The sequence below is a fragment of the Leptidea sinapis genome, chromosome 9 (genome assembly GCF_905404315.1).
Source record: "Leptidea sinapis chromosome 9, ilLepSina1.1, whole genome shotgun sequence".
Lineage (NCBI taxonomy): Eukaryota > Metazoa > Arthropoda > Insecta > Lepidoptera > Pieridae > Leptidea > Leptidea sinapis.
This window is the reverse complement of record NC_066273.1, coordinates 435,482-453,811: the sequence shown is the minus strand read 5'-3', so window position 1 is coordinate 453,811 and position 18,330 is coordinate 435,482. Positions and strand designations below refer to the sequence as shown.

At 35.1% G+C, this 18,330-nt stretch overlaps 1 protein-coding gene across 2 annotated transcripts in view; it reads left to right on the top strand.

The window, feature by feature from the left end:
- Positions 1–18,330, top strand: part of LOC126965847 (5-hydroxytryptamine receptor 2A-like) — a 63,116-nt gene that overhangs the window by 24,282 nt on the left and 20,504 nt on the right. For both annotated transcript variants that reach the window (XM_050809609.1, XM_050809610.1), the window contains exons 2-3: positions 4,759–5,524; positions 6,175–6,277. In XM_050809609.1, the coding sequence (XP_050665566.1) occupies positions 4,873–5,524; positions 6,175–6,277 (755 nt within the window). In that variant the 5' untranslated portion in view covers positions 4,759–4,872. The remainder of the gene's footprint in view (positions 1–4,758; positions 5,525–6,174; positions 6,278–18,330) is intronic.

Below are 18,330 nucleotides of genomic sequence, written 5' to 3'. Positions count from 1 at the left end.
ATCTCGGCACAGTAACACGTTCCCTAGTTAGTAGCCTCGATTCTCTTCCTTGCAGCCAAGCAGGGGGCACAATAGATCCTATGATTTAAGCACATTTTAATCGCCAAATCATAAAAATAATAATAAAAAACACCTGAGGACAACATAGCAACAGAGGATAACAGGAGCGTTGCCGACCTTTAAGCTGTAAGCGCTTTTTTGTAAGGTACTCATATCGTATCGTCCCCGTCACTCCACTTTCAGCTTTGTAGTACGTGGAAAGAAGCTCCTTGAAAACCGCACTGTGGAGGATCGCCACATATCCAGGTGGTGAGGATGATGTCCTAATTAGTGGCGCGTCGTGCGAAGGTGCGATTCGGCGGCAGAAATCAATTGAAACAGCACTTCGGAACACTCCCTCTGCTAAATGCGTTGGAAGACACACAATGAAGCGACGTCTCTACGCAATGCCAAGATTCAGGCTACCTCATCGTTTACATAATCTGGAGTTGATTAATAAGAGTTACTGCAGAAGTTATTGAATACAACTTATAAATTTATTGAGAGTCAGTGTCTGGACATGGGCTGGGAGTGTAGTATATAATGTTATAACATTTGACTTTAAAACTAACCCAAACTTTGTGAGTTTTCTTGAGTGTAAATTCCGCTAAGGTTTGCCTTGTCACAAAGTTTGGATAACTATGGATTCCCACAAAATAACGCTGATTAAATATATTTTTTTAATCTAACCATCGATTAACTAGTAATCAGTAATTCCTTGCCTCTCGTATTGTAATTATAAACATCATTACTCTCAGCATAACATGTAGTATGTCATGCATGTGAAAGCTTATTTTAAAATAATTGGATTACTCGTAATTGTATCTATTATTTTTTGAAAAAAAAAAAAAACAAGAAGTATCAAACGTTGTACTAAAATATAAAACTTATAGATTACATTGTAAAATTTGAGCTTTCATGAGAAGCTTAATACAATCTCTGCAATGTGATGCCTCCGAAAAAACGGAAACGTTTCAACTTATTTTAATCAGTTAACAAAATCTTATGAACAGTTTTATTATTATTTATTTATACTATTAATCATTTACAGAAAGAATCTTAAAAGCTAACATAGTCCCGCAAAACTGTTTGGAAAGTTTGTCTGCAGTCTGTTGTTATACATTAATTATTACATTTTGATTTTGGGCGTTTCCTGCGCCCGTTCTTCTCAGGACTGAGGCATAAATTTTCGAATGGATGGTAGTTTTCTACGTTCAATATGTGTATTTAAATACTATTTTCAAAAAAAATATTTTCATTTAAATTATTGGAGATATAATTATTTGAAAATTTAATTTACACCCGATACAGGCATACTAGTGGGATTTAAGTACTTTAAATCATCGTAGGTATTATCACAGTAAATAGCCATGCATAGACACATTATAATTGAAATTAGTATTATAAATTACAAGTCACGATTTCAATAGCAAGCAGTTAACGATCATTTTATATCTTGAAACGAAGGATATAATTTTCATTTCAATCTGCTGCTTTCCGCTTCCAGACGCTCAAGGTTTATAATTAATACGCGGTTTTACGACGACTATGCACTATTTAAACCATGAATAATTTGTTCATAAAAAGCTTTATTATTTATCGAGCACTGTATTAACTATTTTTGAAGTGAAAACTTCTTTAGCGGCGTTGAGCTCTTTTCTTGGGATGGGTATAAAATTTTTAACTCGCACCAGGACACGTGACCTGATCGAAAATTCGTAAGACAGTCGTTGGAATTATGGATGAAAGTTGATTTTTCTGAGAGATACACTTTTAAATGTAAAATAATTGTAATCTTTCTGAAGTGTTAATTTTTTTATGTAATATAAATTGTCATTTTTGTGTACGATAGCGCAATAAATGAATATTGTATTTATTTAATTTAACCACATAAATGCTAGTACTTTTATATAAATAAAACTATTTGTGCGAAATTATTCCCTAACTATGGTAAAATATTAAAACTTCACAACGTTAATATTCATGTGTAATTAGTAACCACGATTAGTAATATAAGTGCATACTTTATTGGGTCTTTGAAAAAGGAAAACAAATAATTAAACATCAAAGAAACCTAACGGTGGTTTTTCTTGTAATCGATTACCTACCTATATTGAAAAATAATTTAAATATTCTTCTTTTATTGTATTTTGATTTGGGCTGAAAAGTTGACAAAGTGTCAAGCTTATGCTCTAAATAACAGTTCAAAAACCTTCCACCATGCCGCTGGTTTAGGCACAGGGTACGGTATGAACTATGAAGCATGGTTAATGTAGCAACTGTATTCGAATTGAAGTATGCAAAGTTAAAAAAATTAATATTATTGTGTATAATTTTGTGTAGTTACTTTTTGAAATTTCAACAACTTAGGTTGCACAAAATAATGTAGTAAATATAACCTTAAAGAGTTATTATAGAGACACTAGGACCTAGAATGATTAGTTTATGTAGTATATACCTAGTATAATAGTATAATTATAACATTTACCTTCATGCTACTGTGGCGCTACCGTAATTTAATTCATTTTGACGGACACTTTTTCATTGATTCACACAAATGATTCTCCTTACCTCTAGTCTCCATATTAAAAAGCGACTGTACTTCTTTGGAGCCACAGACAACTAAATCTAGGTTGGATATGGTAGGTTCATATAAATATTAGTTAATACGCAGTACATACTATATTACATACATAATATTTTGATGTTTAACTCATTAGAATAAACATTTTAATATCAATTGAAGAAAAGAACTTGTTTATATAATTTCCTTTGATGCTCCTAGGTATATTCTGTACTTTTCAATTTCAAATCATTAGACTAAACATTTCAAGTATCCCGCGTTGGCTGTTTAGGTGTACTTTTACCATTCCTTGAGGAAAAAATGAAACCATTCACCAGAGATCAGCATATACAATACATTTCCCGCCCCTTTGAAGCGGAAACTCGAAAATTAGTGATATTTGTTTGTTTAATTTTTATTGTATTTAAAATTATCTTGTCGTAATAAAATAATGTATGCGATACGTTGTACAACTAGGTCTAAGTTAAAATTACATTATTACTATGTTAATGTTATTGTTGTATAACCAAAAAAGGAAGTAACAGTGATGTTATTATTACATTTAAGTTTTTGGAGTTAAGTTTCTTTTAGCGCGTTAGGGAAAATTTATCAGAAAAGTTTTTGAAGCGTGCGCACACCGTCATGCAAATTCGACACCCAGACGTTACCTGGTCAACTAGACCAGTTGTATCATAATTCAGCTACCAAGCCTCTTGTTACTCATATGTCTACACACTGAAAGTATGTATGCATGTAGGTAACGGAAATAACACTTATGAAAGTAAAAAAAAACTATTGTTATTGAATTTAGCGCTACTTCGTATAGGGTTGAGCTAATGAGAAGAAGTAGCAAGAAACTCATTGCTACTCTTTTAAATCAACATTTACATTATCATCGTTTTACAAATCATTTCAATTTCAACATAATATGTAAAGTGATGCAACAAATAGGTTGCGGTGAACACATATAATCAGATGACCTGTATGTAAGCTCGTTTGTCTTCCTGTTCCATAAAAAATTCAACTGGTTATTCAGTACGGATAAAGAACAGATAATAGAATAGTAGATTGTTAACCAAGGGTCGAAAGAATCAATTTCCGAGTTATTTGGACGCCCGAGCGCAGCAAGGGCGGCTATAGTCCGAGTAGGAATTGCTTATTTTACCCGTGTTAAATAGTTTACTTTTCATTTCAAATATGAGGAAAATAAAACTAGTTGTTTATCTAAAATATTTATTGATAATATATCATAATATTACCTAGTAGTACCTATTTAAAATTAATTGTCAAATTAAGACAATTTATGTCGACTTTTTAAATTTTAAATATGGAACTCACCGCGTAATAGTTGCGGCTTATTCCGCTCGAAGAAGTTTGTGCTAAGTTCACACTGGCTGTTTAAAAAGTCATATGGCCACAGATTTTTTTTTAATCAGTAGTTTTTTACATAAAACTCTTCACAGCTGAAAGCAGTTCTATCTTTGAAGTTCATTCCGGTCCTTAGGTGGGAAGTAATACATATGAGTTTTTCCCTCTCAAGACAACATTACTTTCCGAGTATGAGAAATGAAAATATATTTAATAACCGTAGAGAGTGACAGTAACATAACAAACATATTACAACAACACTTGGTAAACGTCATGAAGCTACATCAGCTCGTAAAGGAGATCTTTTAAATCCTATAACTATCCTAACAACATTGACTATTTAATATAATATTATACAATATTAGGTAGCCTGCGCAGAACCAGACAAGAAACATGCATCATTATTTTCTTTTCTATAATCTACTATACTATACTTCGTTGTCAAAGAAGCTTTAATATATTTCTTGAATTTGTTAGTCCTAGTATACTGTCTGGTATTTTACTGTTAAATTGAATATCAAGACCTGTGAAGGAGCCCTTAACTCTAGCTAACATCTTAAATGGCACGTACAGTTTATTCTTTCTTTTTGAATTAAATGTATCCAAATAATAATTTGTTGGATGCAATTACTTGTTGTTCCAAGTTTAAAAATACCAAACGCGGCAAGATAAACTAATTTTTAACGTAACTTTAAATACATTCTTGTATTTTTTTATATGAGATTTGAAATCAACTTTAAAATCAAACGTCACATTATAATTAAAATAATTACTTTCCTTTGTTTCAGAAACATCGACCATGAACTTCATCCAAGATCTAACCTAGTTTAAAATGCAATGTTCTAAATCAGCATACAAAGTTGGGCCATTCAGCACTGAAACGATGTAATAAATCTACTGATATGAATAATATCTCATCGCCACCGTTCCAAGATCTCAAATGTAGCATCGTCAACGGAAACAGCTGTTCAAACGAAATAATATCGGGATTTGAATGCTCAAGAAATGCAAGCACCCTTTACACTTGTAACCTCAACTTGGATATACAAAATGAAACTTCGTACACTTGTACTAAATGTCATAATTATACCCTGGATTATGATGGCAACTATTCTTCATGTGATTTTAGCTTCAAACTGAATTTAGTGCATGCAGTGTTTGAAAATGCGCTGAAAAGTATTTGGTTAAAATTGCCAGAGGACAGTGTTTGTGAATGGGACTTGAACTGCTTTCAAGATTTCTCGAGGACGTTTCTTGTTGACGTTTTTAATGAAACAAGCGGTGTTAGTGTTAATGATAGTTTTCAATGTAAATGGAATAGTGGCTATGGGACAAGTAATATAACTAGTGCTAGGAAAAACTATGATTGGAGTTTCTTGTTTGTGATATTGTTTATAGTAGCGGGTGGAGTGGGCAATATTTTAGTGTGCTTGGCAGTGTGTTTGGACAAGAGACTACAGAATGTCACTAATTACTTTCTGTTGTCTCTGGCGATCGCGGATCTATTAGTTAGCTTGTTTGTGATGCCGATGGGCGCTATCCCTGGATTTTTAGGTAATTTTATTTCTATATACATACCTTTTAATAAAAAAAATTATAGGTGTATCAGTTATTATAAAAATGCTTTCACTAAGTGCATATGCTTATTATATTTATACGGTTTTTTATTATTTTTATCTGTCTGTCAGTTTTATCTAACTAATCTATTATATTATAATATTTTGAAATATTTTGGTCAACTAAACGTACAAAGTTAATTTTAAGTTAAATTTAATTTAACACGTATGTTACATGTAGATATGTTTTGTTAATTTTAATATGTAGGATATAGTCAATGACGTTCTATACACATATCATTCGCAGTCTGATAGCGGAAGGGCAAAAGTGTGCTTAAAGACAATGTAAGCACACTTTACTTCTTAATCGTGTCTGTCACTGTCACTGTCCGAATCGACCTCTAAATTTAACATACTTAACCTGAACTGATTAAATGTTTTACATTGCTGCTTAGTAACCAATAATATTTTAAACAGCTGGAATAAATGCGGCAATATATGTATGTAGCAGTCGCATCTTATTATGGCGTAATCTGTGGCATGTTCCTTCGGTTTTGGCTTTATGCAACGTAATTTTTTTTAAGTATAGAACGTCATTGGATATATCGAATAGTTTTTTTAGAACTAATTAATAATGTTTACTCTTAGGGTACTGGCCCCTGGGTGTAATGTGGTGCAATGTGTATGTTACGTGCGATGTACTCGCATGCTCAGCGAGCATCATGCATATGTGTTTCATCAGTATCGGCAGGTGAGCACACTTCAACTGAATACCTTTTATTCATAACTGCGAAATATAAATTAACATTACTTAGGCATAAGCAAGCACAAGTGAACACGGCAAGCGGTTCTATGGTCCTATGCTACCGTGGACACGGCAAGACAGTCGTCAAAAACTGCCAATATCTACGTATCCCTAAACAAAAACACCAGAGAGAATTTTCACCGGATGTATTATTAATTGCTTTTGATTCTAAGAGCCATAAAACAAAGCGCAATGCTTTTGAAGACAAAATATATTAGTATTTATTTGGCTTTTGCTGGTGGCGGCCATTTTTGTTTAGCATACAACGGGGACACTATCTTGTGAATTTTTTAAAAAAATATATGGTTTTTAAAAAATTGCCAAACTATTTTTTAAAGAAATCATAACATTATATTATAACGTGTCCACTAAAGTAAAAGTAATACAAACAATACAATTGCAATAATTTAATTTTGCCGCGTTTAGCAAAATGGTCAATTTCACGTACAACTTTGAAAGAGCGGCTTCATTCACAGCACGAATCTATCGTAAGTCACGTTTTTTATTTACAATAACCAAGCTTGTTTATCTAGCAACCCAGAGAGACAAAGACTTTTTCCAGTTGCCTAAATATCGGTGCCTAAGAAAGGCCAAAGTTACCGACATAGCCCAAATGATTGCGATACTAAAGTGACAGTTGGCCGGTGAAAAACGTCCTTGAATGGCAACCACGTACCGGAAGACGCAGTGTTGGTAGGCCGACAAGATGGACCGACGATGTGGTCAAGATTGCCGGAATACATTGGACGAGGGCAGCGCAGGATCAATCGCCGCTGTGTAGATTTTAGGTGGAGGCCTTTGTCCAGCAGTGGACATCTTCCGGCCGATGATAATGATGATGAAGAAAGGCACTGTATAAACACTTTCCACGCCATTTATTCACAGCACGGTACAGAATACGACATGTACCTGTTTATAGGTGCCTGCTCCCTCCACCTACGTCCCTTACTGCCGCCGTACCTATTTTTCAGACTATCATCAACATGTCCCCGCTAGTCGCCTGTACACCTCCGTGCCGTCATGTAAAGTAAGATGATGTACCTTCTTTGGGTAAAATGAGGCTTAAACTTAGTTAAAACGTCGTATCAAAGGTTCTTCAACTAAAGATTCAACAAGAATATCCTAACTAAGACGATCAAAACTAGTTAAAACGCCTAAAAACGTTACTTGCGCTGCAAAGTAACAATTAATTTGTCAGTTTAAAATACTTTATTAAATAAGCATAAACTAAGTGCTTTTGAATCATCACTAAAATATTGAAGTTATTTTAACTACTGAATGTACGATAATACATTAGGTAAAAGCTCGTGAGAAGAACATACAAGAAACTCAACTGTTACTCCTTTCAATCAAATAAAGTATTTTACAAAGGCTGTAATATACATAAAAAGTTTATAAGTTAATTAAAAGTAATAAATAACAAACTGTATAAATATAAATTATCGTATATTGGATGCATCATCCTTTAGAGCTTGAATTCATTGTCTGTGTAAGGATCGTGAACATGATGGTCGTGATTACTGTCATTTTTAGTAATCGCATCCAACAAATGCAATGATTTATTTACCATAATAACCTGGCACCACAAGCAGCACCCACGAGTTGACGCATGAACCAACCATCGTTCTCTTCGTACATATTTGAGTGAAGAAGACGATTCGACACACAACGCAAGCATCAGGCATCTTCAGGGCCAATTGTCCTGAGTACATATCAAATTAATGAGGTCTAGAGCAACAAAGAATGGCGCTGGCATCGTAGGTTGTTGAGATGAATAAACTACTGTGTAAAATACTAGTGTGGATTTGTTGATTACTGTTTGGTAACGAGATTTATCTAAAGCTACTTTTACTATCTAACAGATACCACATAATTAGAAATAAACGGCTTTTTTACTTATATTATTACCTAGATTTATTTTGCAGTCAAATGAATTTTCATTTCTTATTGTAATTTGGTCCAGATCTGACAATGTCATCCATGAGAAAACTATAAAAGTCTTAACTTTGCTGTACTACGTAAAGCAAATTGGATGATGAAATTTACGAATTACTCAAAATCGGGCCAACCGATTTCAAAGATTCTTTTTTTATTGGAAATATACTTCAAAGATAGTTTGGTGAGAGTTTGGCCAATCTGAAGAATCTGAAGAATCTGATATTATTGTGGAATAATGTTTTTGAAGTCGGTTGTTTTTTTGTTAAAATATTTCTTTTATAGTGGAATTTGTTATTTTTAGGTTCGTTAATTAAATGTTACACATTATTGGAGCGTTTTGCATTAGTGTAGTGTTATATTACTTATTATACTTGAGTTAGTTCACTTATAGAATTACTGACTTATAAATCAGCGATCTCTTAAAAGGTAAGCGGTAAAACACGGCCTTACCGTCCTTTCTCGACGCAAGTTAAGCCATTTTCGACCCCTTATAACTTCGTTGTGGATAAAATAAGAAGCCTGATTGAAAATATTTTATGTTCTATATAAATAGATTGACTTGGCTATCGCACTAAGCAATCTAATTATAATAATAATAATATAATAGATAATAACCCTTTTAATAAGTATTGAATCGTAAATAAAACAAAACTATACAACTATATTCACAATACTATGACTACATAAAATTAATACTATCATTACGTGGAAGCGTACCAAGAATACTGGCAGCATTACCGCGTTGGATAGCAAGGCTGATCCGTTGACCGAAATAGCTGCCATCGCTTGGGTTTCCAGTAGCCTTGTTGAGGCGCGAAGATATTATTTTGAACATTCTCCGCGCCTCTGGGCCAACATAATGATTAAAAAAAATTAAAAACGTACACTGTGTTTTCACGCGATGGCCAAGTTGATCTATTTATCTAAAATATAAAATATTTTCAACATTGATATTGTCACTATAAGAAGTTGTTAGTTTAGCTAATTATGTAACAAGACAGAAGGACTCTTAATTAGAGACTAAATAAATTGATAGACTTGGTATTACATGGATCTCACCACTTTTTATGGTAGAAGAACAGTACATATCATATTAAATTCAAATATTTTTATTCAAAGTAGGACTCAAAATCACTTATTCAACGTCAAAAACTACCACCCATTCAAAATAGACTGCCTCTGACCCGAGAAAAACGGGGGGCACGAAACTTAGCGGGCTTTTTTTTAAATAAAAATATAATCTATCTTTTCAGGAAGCTTCTGGAAAGCATCAATGCGAATTGAATTTATTTTTACCGCCATTTTTTCACGCAAACCGAAAATCAGCCTTATTCATGTAGGTAATGCTAGAGAAAATAGAAAATATATATTTTCATAACACAGCCCCTCTAACAGAGAAGATTGGGTCTTTATCTTTACGATGGTGTCGATCCACATGTCCCGATCACGAGCGAGTATAATAAAGATGTTTTTATAGTTAATACATGCCCGAGTATATTATCATAGATATTATTTTACTTACGTTACGTTTGAAACTTAAAAATATACATAATATATACTAGCGTAGAGACAAACAAAGCGTGAAAGAAATAAAATCATCTGTAACGGTGAAGCGAATCTCTTGTTGTTTATTATATTAAGTTATTACTCGTATATCACTACATATAATTGCATTTAAAAAGAAGTCTACCGCAACGTCTGCCTATCTGTTCGCGATCAACAAAAAAACTACTGCACCGATTTTCATAGAAAACTTTTGACATTCATAAGTGTCATTTCCTTGTTCTACATGAATAAAGTCATTTTGATTTGATTTGATTTGTTAATATTTCAATGTCGATTTTGATTGATAAGTCGTAAACAGTTAACCACGCTTAGAATTTGCTGATTTTGAATATAAAACTAGCTAACCCGTTGACAAATCGAAATTGGTCTCACAATGACGAGCTGTCAGATCAATTATACGCTAGTGTATTCTAACTCTGTGGTTTGAAATAATATGTTTTATAATCAATGACTTTCTATACATATAGACAAATCACTTCGTATAAAAACAAAGTCGAAATATGGCACATGCCACAAATGACACCATAATAAGATTCGACTGCTATATCTATGCCGCATTTACGCCAACTGTTTAAAATATTCTTGCTCAATAAGCAGCAATGTAGATCATTTATTCAGTTGAGGATTGATTCGGTCAGTGACAATTGACAAACAACTAAGGAGAAGAGTGTGCTTACATTGTCTTTAAGCACACTTTTGCCCTTCTGCCAGACTGCGAATGATGTGTCCATCCATATATGTGTGTAGAATGTTATTGGACATAACATTTGCTTTTACGATAATTACTTTCATGAACATCGTCAAAACAAACGTAACACTTAATCCAGCGAGTTGGAGTTCGTAATAATAATGATATAATCTTTTTAACAGCTACGGCGACAGTATATTCAGGAAACTGAAGCTATAATGGCTATTACTGAGCTCTGTTACCTTTAATCGCTGTTTCATAATACAGCGTAGAGGTACAATGACAACATAATATTTTAAAAGTTATATATATCTTTATTGTACTCTCATAAGGTCAACTATTGAATACGCAGTCATAGTTTGGGATCCTGTGTATAATATTTACACAGAAACTTTGGAAAAATAATTAATTTTAGATGCCTGAAAAATGCTTTTGATTACAGAAGCATTCTAAAACAACTTAATATGACATCACTTCATCACCGTATAATACAACTGGAATCACTCTATTTATACAAAATCATTCATAATAACATAAATTGCACTGACTTAGTTAATAAAGTACATTACAAAACCACGAAGCGCGCACGTGACACGACTAAAAGACTCTTCTATATACCACCATCGCGTACAAATGCTGGAATACGATCACCCATCCGTAGAATGTGTTATAGATATAATGAATACTTCACTAATTTAGATATTTTTCATGACAAGCAGTCCACATTTAAATCCCAGGTTATAAGTATATTAAGAAAGAAGCAAGAAGACGAATACAAAATTTAAATATGAACTATACATAGAATACAGGCTCCTAAAATGTGTATATATATATATACACATTTTAGACACATATTTTATATATATATATATATATATATATATAGGTAAATGTTTATAATATAGATATTAGGTATAATATATATTTTAGTGTATTACTATAATATGTATAGGTTTATATTATTATATATCTTTGATTATTTTATTTTTTAAATATTTTATATGTATATATGTCACTATTACTATTACTTATAAATATTATTTTAAATCTTAATTTTTAAGCATTAGTAGTATTAAGCGTAGATAACGCAATATTGTTAAAAATCAGCGGAACACGTGATTTAGAATACATGTATTATAATTCTTATAACTTATTGTCTACACATGTATTTGTATTTCTGTTTGTGTTTTTCCAATAAAATAAATAAATAAATAAAATAAACGCACGGCTGGTTACTTAACCGTAAACATAATAATATAATATAATAATATTGACAAACTTTTACACAAATTATCTTGCACCAATCAAGGCATAGCCTGTACTATAGGTAACCAGACAACGATGTATTGATGCAGGCGCGAATTTTGTTCTATCTGACTGATATTTTCAAAATTGAGAAACATAAAAAACTAAAACTCTTATAAAATAGTTATTATTATTGTGAAATTACTATTCATGATTGTTACTGTATTAGTGCGTAGGTAAACATGTGATATTAAAAATGACATACCTGAGGTTCGAGGAATAGATGGTCTGCAGATGGGGGCCCCCACTAAATCTCTAGGAACTCCTGGTGCTAAAGTGGGTGTAACTGTCCTCTCGGCGCTTGTAGAATGAAAATGTGATTAGCTTACCGAGTAATTTGATGCAATGTTATTAGGTCGTTGACCACAGATAAAAGTTAAGTATTATTTTAATATTATGCGTATTGCGTGCGAACTGTTCGGTGCTCGGTGACAATTTTTGTGACGGGGCTAGAGCCCATTAGCCAATCAGATACTAGTGCGTATGTTGTCCATGATAGTTATCTCTCTATTATCTCTACGAGAAGTATCTGCTCTATAGTTTACCATAACAAAAAAATACAACAAAGAGAATAAACAAATGCAGCGCAACCTACCTAATATGATAAGTAGGTTTAATGGTTGTGTTTCGTTTTGTTGTGCTTAGATCAAGATCCAATCGCAGTAAAGTTGTTAGTTATTGTTATTATAATGCCTAAGAGGACGTGTGCAAGTCTTGCTTTCTAAATAGTTCCTACATTTTTATGGGTAAAATTAACTTTTTTGACTATGTCGTGGGTTTCAACGCATATATTATTATAAACTGCAATTTCTGCCATGAAGTAGTAATGTGTAAACATTATTGTGTTTCGGTCTGAAGGGCGCCGTAGCTAGTGAAATTACTGGGCAAATGAGACTTAGCATATTATGTTTCAAGGTGACGAGCGCAATTGTAGTGCCGCTCAGAATTTTTGTGTTTTTCAAGAATACATAGCGGAACTGCATTCTAATGGGTAGGGCGTATCAATTACCATCAGCTGCTCGTGTCGTCCCATATTTCATAAAAAAATGTAAGTTTGGCAGCGATATGTATTAATCTTAAATTACAACAATATTATACCTATTTATATTGTAGACCAACATTTGAGCTATTCTTACAAGATGACCTTATACTAGCTGGTTAGTTACAGTTACTTTTCTTCCTTTTACTTCACAGTTGAGTAGGTATTAGTAGTTATACCTATGTCAAAGTGGATATTTATTTACGTCTACTACGGGTATGATTTTTTTTTTATGGAATAGGAGGACAAACGAGCGTACGGGTCACCTGTTGTTAAGTGATCACCGCCGCCCATACTCTCTTGCAACACCAGAGGAATCACAGGAGCGTTGCCGGCCTTTAAGGAAGGTGTACGCGCTTTTTTTGAAGGTACCCATGTCGTATCGTCCCGGAAACACCGCACAAGGAAGTTCATTCCACAGCTTTGTAGTACGTGGAAGAAAGCTCCTTGTAAACCGCACTGTGGAGGACCGCCACACATCCAGATGGTGAGGATAATATCCTAACTTGTGGCGTGTCGTGCGAAGGTGGAATTCGGCGGCAGGAATTAGGTAAAACAGCTCTTCGGAACACTCCCCGTGATAAATGCGGTAGAAGACACACAATGAAGCGACGTCTCTACGCAACGCCAAGTGATCCAGCCGTTCACAGAGTACTGGGTCCCCGACAATTCGCGCTGCTCTGCGTTGCACGCGGTCAAATGGATCGAGCTGATACTGGGGTGCGCCAGACCAGAGATGACAGCAATACTCCATGTGTGGCCGGACCTGCGCTTTGTACAGCGCTAGAATGTGGGCCGGCTTGAAGTATTGCCGTGCTCTATTAATGACGCCCAGTTTCTTTGAAGCCAATTTGGCTTTGCCCTCCAGATGGCCACGGAATTGGCAATCGCTCGAGATTTCGAGACCCAGTATTCCGATACTAGGCGAGGCTTTAAGGGAAGTGTTGTCGAAGAACGGTGATGCGACAAATGGGGTTTTTTTAGTGGTAAACGCGCAAGTGATATGTTTTATTTTGTCATAATAAATATCTCTTTAGGTACCAACAATACAAATTTTATTTTAATGTAGACACTACGATTTGCTGGGTCAGATTTTACTTTGGTATGTAGGTACTTAATGTGTGAGTATTAAATAAATTAATATTCAGATAAAATTATTTTTTAAAAGAAAACAACCCTAACGTCGTCAGCAGGGGAAGGAGTCACGTGATCAAGATACAGCGGCGAGAGACAGAGGCAACGTGTAGGTTTATTTATTTATTTAATATATAAAATAATTAAATAAAATGAAATAAAATAAATTTGTTGTTCTAAAGTATAGGACCATTATGGTGAACAATAAAATTACAAAAAATACTCCCCTATTAATTTAAAAAAAGAACTAATAATATTGCTACAATACAAAAAACAAAAAGAGAAATACAAGTACAAATAATAAACTTAACCTATTAATTGAAATAAAATAGAGAAAAAAGGAACACTATTTATTTGCCTATGTAGATTGAGTACCATATCAGTGCCTAACAATACTTTCTTTAAACCTGACCAGCCCACTACCGAATATATCGACCTCTAAATTGGTGTCGTAACTTATTGTAATTGTATTTATTAAATGTAGATTATTAGCGCTGCCCGATCTGAATTGCACCTTATTGTATCACTCCAAGAGTCCCTATTCCTTTAAGGCGAAGAGTAAGCAGAAAACACGCAAACATGGTGTTTTTAGACAAGTTTTGTGGTGAAACTATAGCATTTCGAGCTATGAACACTACTTAATCCTGTAATACATATCCTTAAGTCTTATTTGTAGGTTGCTAATGCTTGCTGTTGGTTATAGTTAACACTGCCGAGCCTTTTTGAACTATTACATTTCTTTGAAGTTAAACAAGTTTTTTGGCATGGCGTGACGCATTTTTTTGGTACTTCTTTCATAAAAGTTATTCTTATAGCTTGTACTTTTTTGTGTAGGTTCATTTATTCAGATTAGTAGTGAATAACGAGGATTGTAAGCATATAAACTGTTTTCCACGCAAGAATTTTGAAAATATTGGCTTTGTATGGCGGGCCGGCAGCGGTGAACTCATGTCGCTCAAGGACGCTGACATTTAGTGTCGCCTTAAATGATTTTGCGGTGTAAGCCTTCTGTACTTGTAATCTAAATATATAAAAATGAATTGCTGTTCATTAGTCTCGCTAAAACTCAAGAACGGCTGGACCGATTTGGCTAATTTTGGTCTTCAATTATTTTTGGAAGTCCAGGGAAGGTTTAAAAGGTGAAAAAATATGAAAATGTAATGAAATGAAAACAATAATTTTGTTTTACCTTTAATGTGTCCCCCGTTATTCAAAAATCAAATTGAAAGAATAATTTAAAATGAATAACTAATTAGAATTTTTAAATCTTTCTAACTCTCTCAGGAGGTAAAAAAGAAACATCATTTTAGGTAACTTACTTAATACTTGGTAGATTAACTACAGTTGTTAACTATCTATCAGATTATTTTTATGTAGATTGATAAATCTTAAATTTTATCATAAATTAAATTTCTGAACGCAACCATAATATTTGACGTTTGACAACCAACTAGGTATATGTAGATTGATAATATCGTAAATATATTATTGACAAATTAATAAAAAACTTTATTTTATTTATTATATACAGAACAACGTCTGTCGTGTCAGCTAGTATTATATATTTTTTGTCTGCGGCATAGCCATTCAGAACTCGTAGCTGCGTGGCCCCTACGTAATACCCGCTATATTCGTAGCGATACACACACCACCGAGTGTGCGTCACTCGTCAGTTCTCCGCAGAAGATTTTTTTTTAATGGAAAAGGGGACAAACAGTCACCTGGTGTTAAGTGATCACCATCGCCCGCATTCTCGTGCAACACCAGAGGGATCATATGAGCTTTACTGGCCTTAAAGGAAGGTGTAAGCGCTTTTTTTGAAGGTGCCGTATCGTCCCGAAAAATTCTGCACAAGAAAGCTCATCCCACGGCGTTGTAGTACGCGGAAGAAAGCTCCTTAAAACCGCATTGGGGAGCAACGCCACACATCCAGACGGCGGGGACAATATCCTAATTTGCGGCGTGTCGTGCGTAAGTGGAATTCGGCGGAAGGAACCAGGAAGAATATTGCCCAAGAAACTTGTCATTTATTGATTACTTGAGGATGATTATCCAAGTAGGCCGCGCCACAAACTGACGAACATCCATACGAGATGATAAAACTGTCAATAAAGCAGTCGACAACGATTTATCTAATAGAAATTGCAACTGCCTCCACGGACATTAGATCTGCAACAATTTATCATACACACGATAGATCTGTGCAAATGAGTTGGAACAGATTAATTGCTACCATATAGAGTTACGAATGTAGCAGCATTAGAATGATTATAATTTCGAAATTTTTATTATAACTATAATTTTTAGATATATTTTTGATGATTACGGTTAAGTGTTTTTTTTTTTTTATATGAGAGGGGGCAAACGGGTAAGAGGCTCACGGGATGGGGAGAGGTGAGGCAACCGCCCATGGACATCCGCAACAACAGGTGTGTCAAGAAATGCGTTGCCGGCCTTTAAGGTGGGAGTATGCTTTTTTCTTGAAGGTCCCTAAGTCGTATCCGTTCGGGAAGACCGCTGCCGGTAGTTGATTCCACAAAGTGGCTGTGCGAGGCCAGAAATTTCGAAGAAAACGCGCGGTTGTAGAATGCCAGACGTCTACGTGATGCGGATGGTACTTTGCACGTAATGTCCGATGGTGGAATTAGGCCGCTGGAATCAACCCGAACAGCTCCTCTGAGCACTCCCCGTGATAAATGCGGTAGAAGATGCAGAGAGAACCCATCTCTACGCAATGCTAGAGAATCAAGCCGATCGGAGATGACTTGATCGTCGATGATTCGAGCCGCTCTTCGTTGTATGCGGTCAAATGGAAGAAGCTGGTACTGGGGAGCACCCGCCCAGAGGTGAGAACAGTACTCCATGTGAGGCCGAATTTGCGCCTTATAAAGTTGCAGGCGGTGGCTTTTAGTGAAGTACTGTCTCGCCTTACTGAGTACACCAAGCTTTTTAGAGGCCAGTTTGGCCTTCTCTTCCAAGTGACCACGGAACTGAACGTCGCCCGATATATCAACGCCAAGTATACCAATACAGGCTGTGGCAGTTAGAGGAGTGATCTTGAATCGAGGGGATACGACAAAGGGAGACTTTTTAGTGGTGAACGCACAAACTTGTGTCTTCTTGGGGTTGAATTGGACTAAATTTTGTCGGCCCCATTCCGAGACTTTGCAAAGCATAGTCTCGATTTCAGACACAAGTTTGATCCGGTTCTCGTCGACGCTATCGTGTTGGCACGGCCGGTGTAGGAAGCATACCCCGTGCTGTCGTCCGCATAGCAATGAATATTGCTGATTTGCAGCATATCATTTATATGCAGAAGAAACAGCGTAGGAGATAGCACACAGCCTTGCGGGACACCAGAGTTTATAGGTTTTAAGTCGGAGCATGCACCGTTGATAACAACCTTGATGCTCCGATCAGCCAAAAAGCTAGTGACCCATTTGCACAACTTCTCGGGAAGCCCATAGGGTGGCAGTTTCGCTATAAGCGCTTTATGCCACACCCGATCAAAGGCCTTCGCTATGTCCAAACTCACCGCCAACGCCTCTCCCTTCGACTCAACCGCTTGCGCCCATTTATGGGTGAGGTACGCAAGAAGATCACCAGCTGAGCGACCCTGACGGAAACCGTACTGGCAGTCGCTGATCAGCTGGTGCCCCTCTAGGTATCCGAAGAGCTGGCGGTTGATGATCGACTCCATTACTTTTACTTGTGCGTTCATTTAATGTCGCCTTTGGAACGCTGTGCTGTCTATAGAAACAAATTCATTAAGATCAATGTAAATTTGATTCATTAGATATAAATTATAGAAGATGGACACTAGATTCGCTGTCAGCGTATGTAATTGAGATAGCAATAGTCTGTGACGTGTGTTATGTTTTCATGTTTTCGTTCTGGACGATTTGTACAACGTCATAGACAACAATCAGATATTATTCAATAGAGCTTATATTAAATAGTATTCCTCCACGGCAGCCATTGTTTGTTGGGTGCCGATGAACTGGATCCGAACAAAAAAACGCATACGCGAAAGTGATAGTACATATTGTAGTGTATCTCACTTACTCTCAATACCAATGTAATTGTCTCTATCAAATTATTATTGTTATTTTAGGGACGCATCTATTGTTCCTCTTCTATCTACGGGACTCACAATGATGACTCACTGCCAAGCTGCCAATTGAATAAAGTTTTTAAACTGTGGATAATTGGCCTTACAACTCAATTTTTTTTAAATACTTATATTTTATAATTATATTACTGTAGTACTTTTGAATATCATTTGCCAGATAATTGTTAAAAGCGATATATCTATCTACAAATAAATTA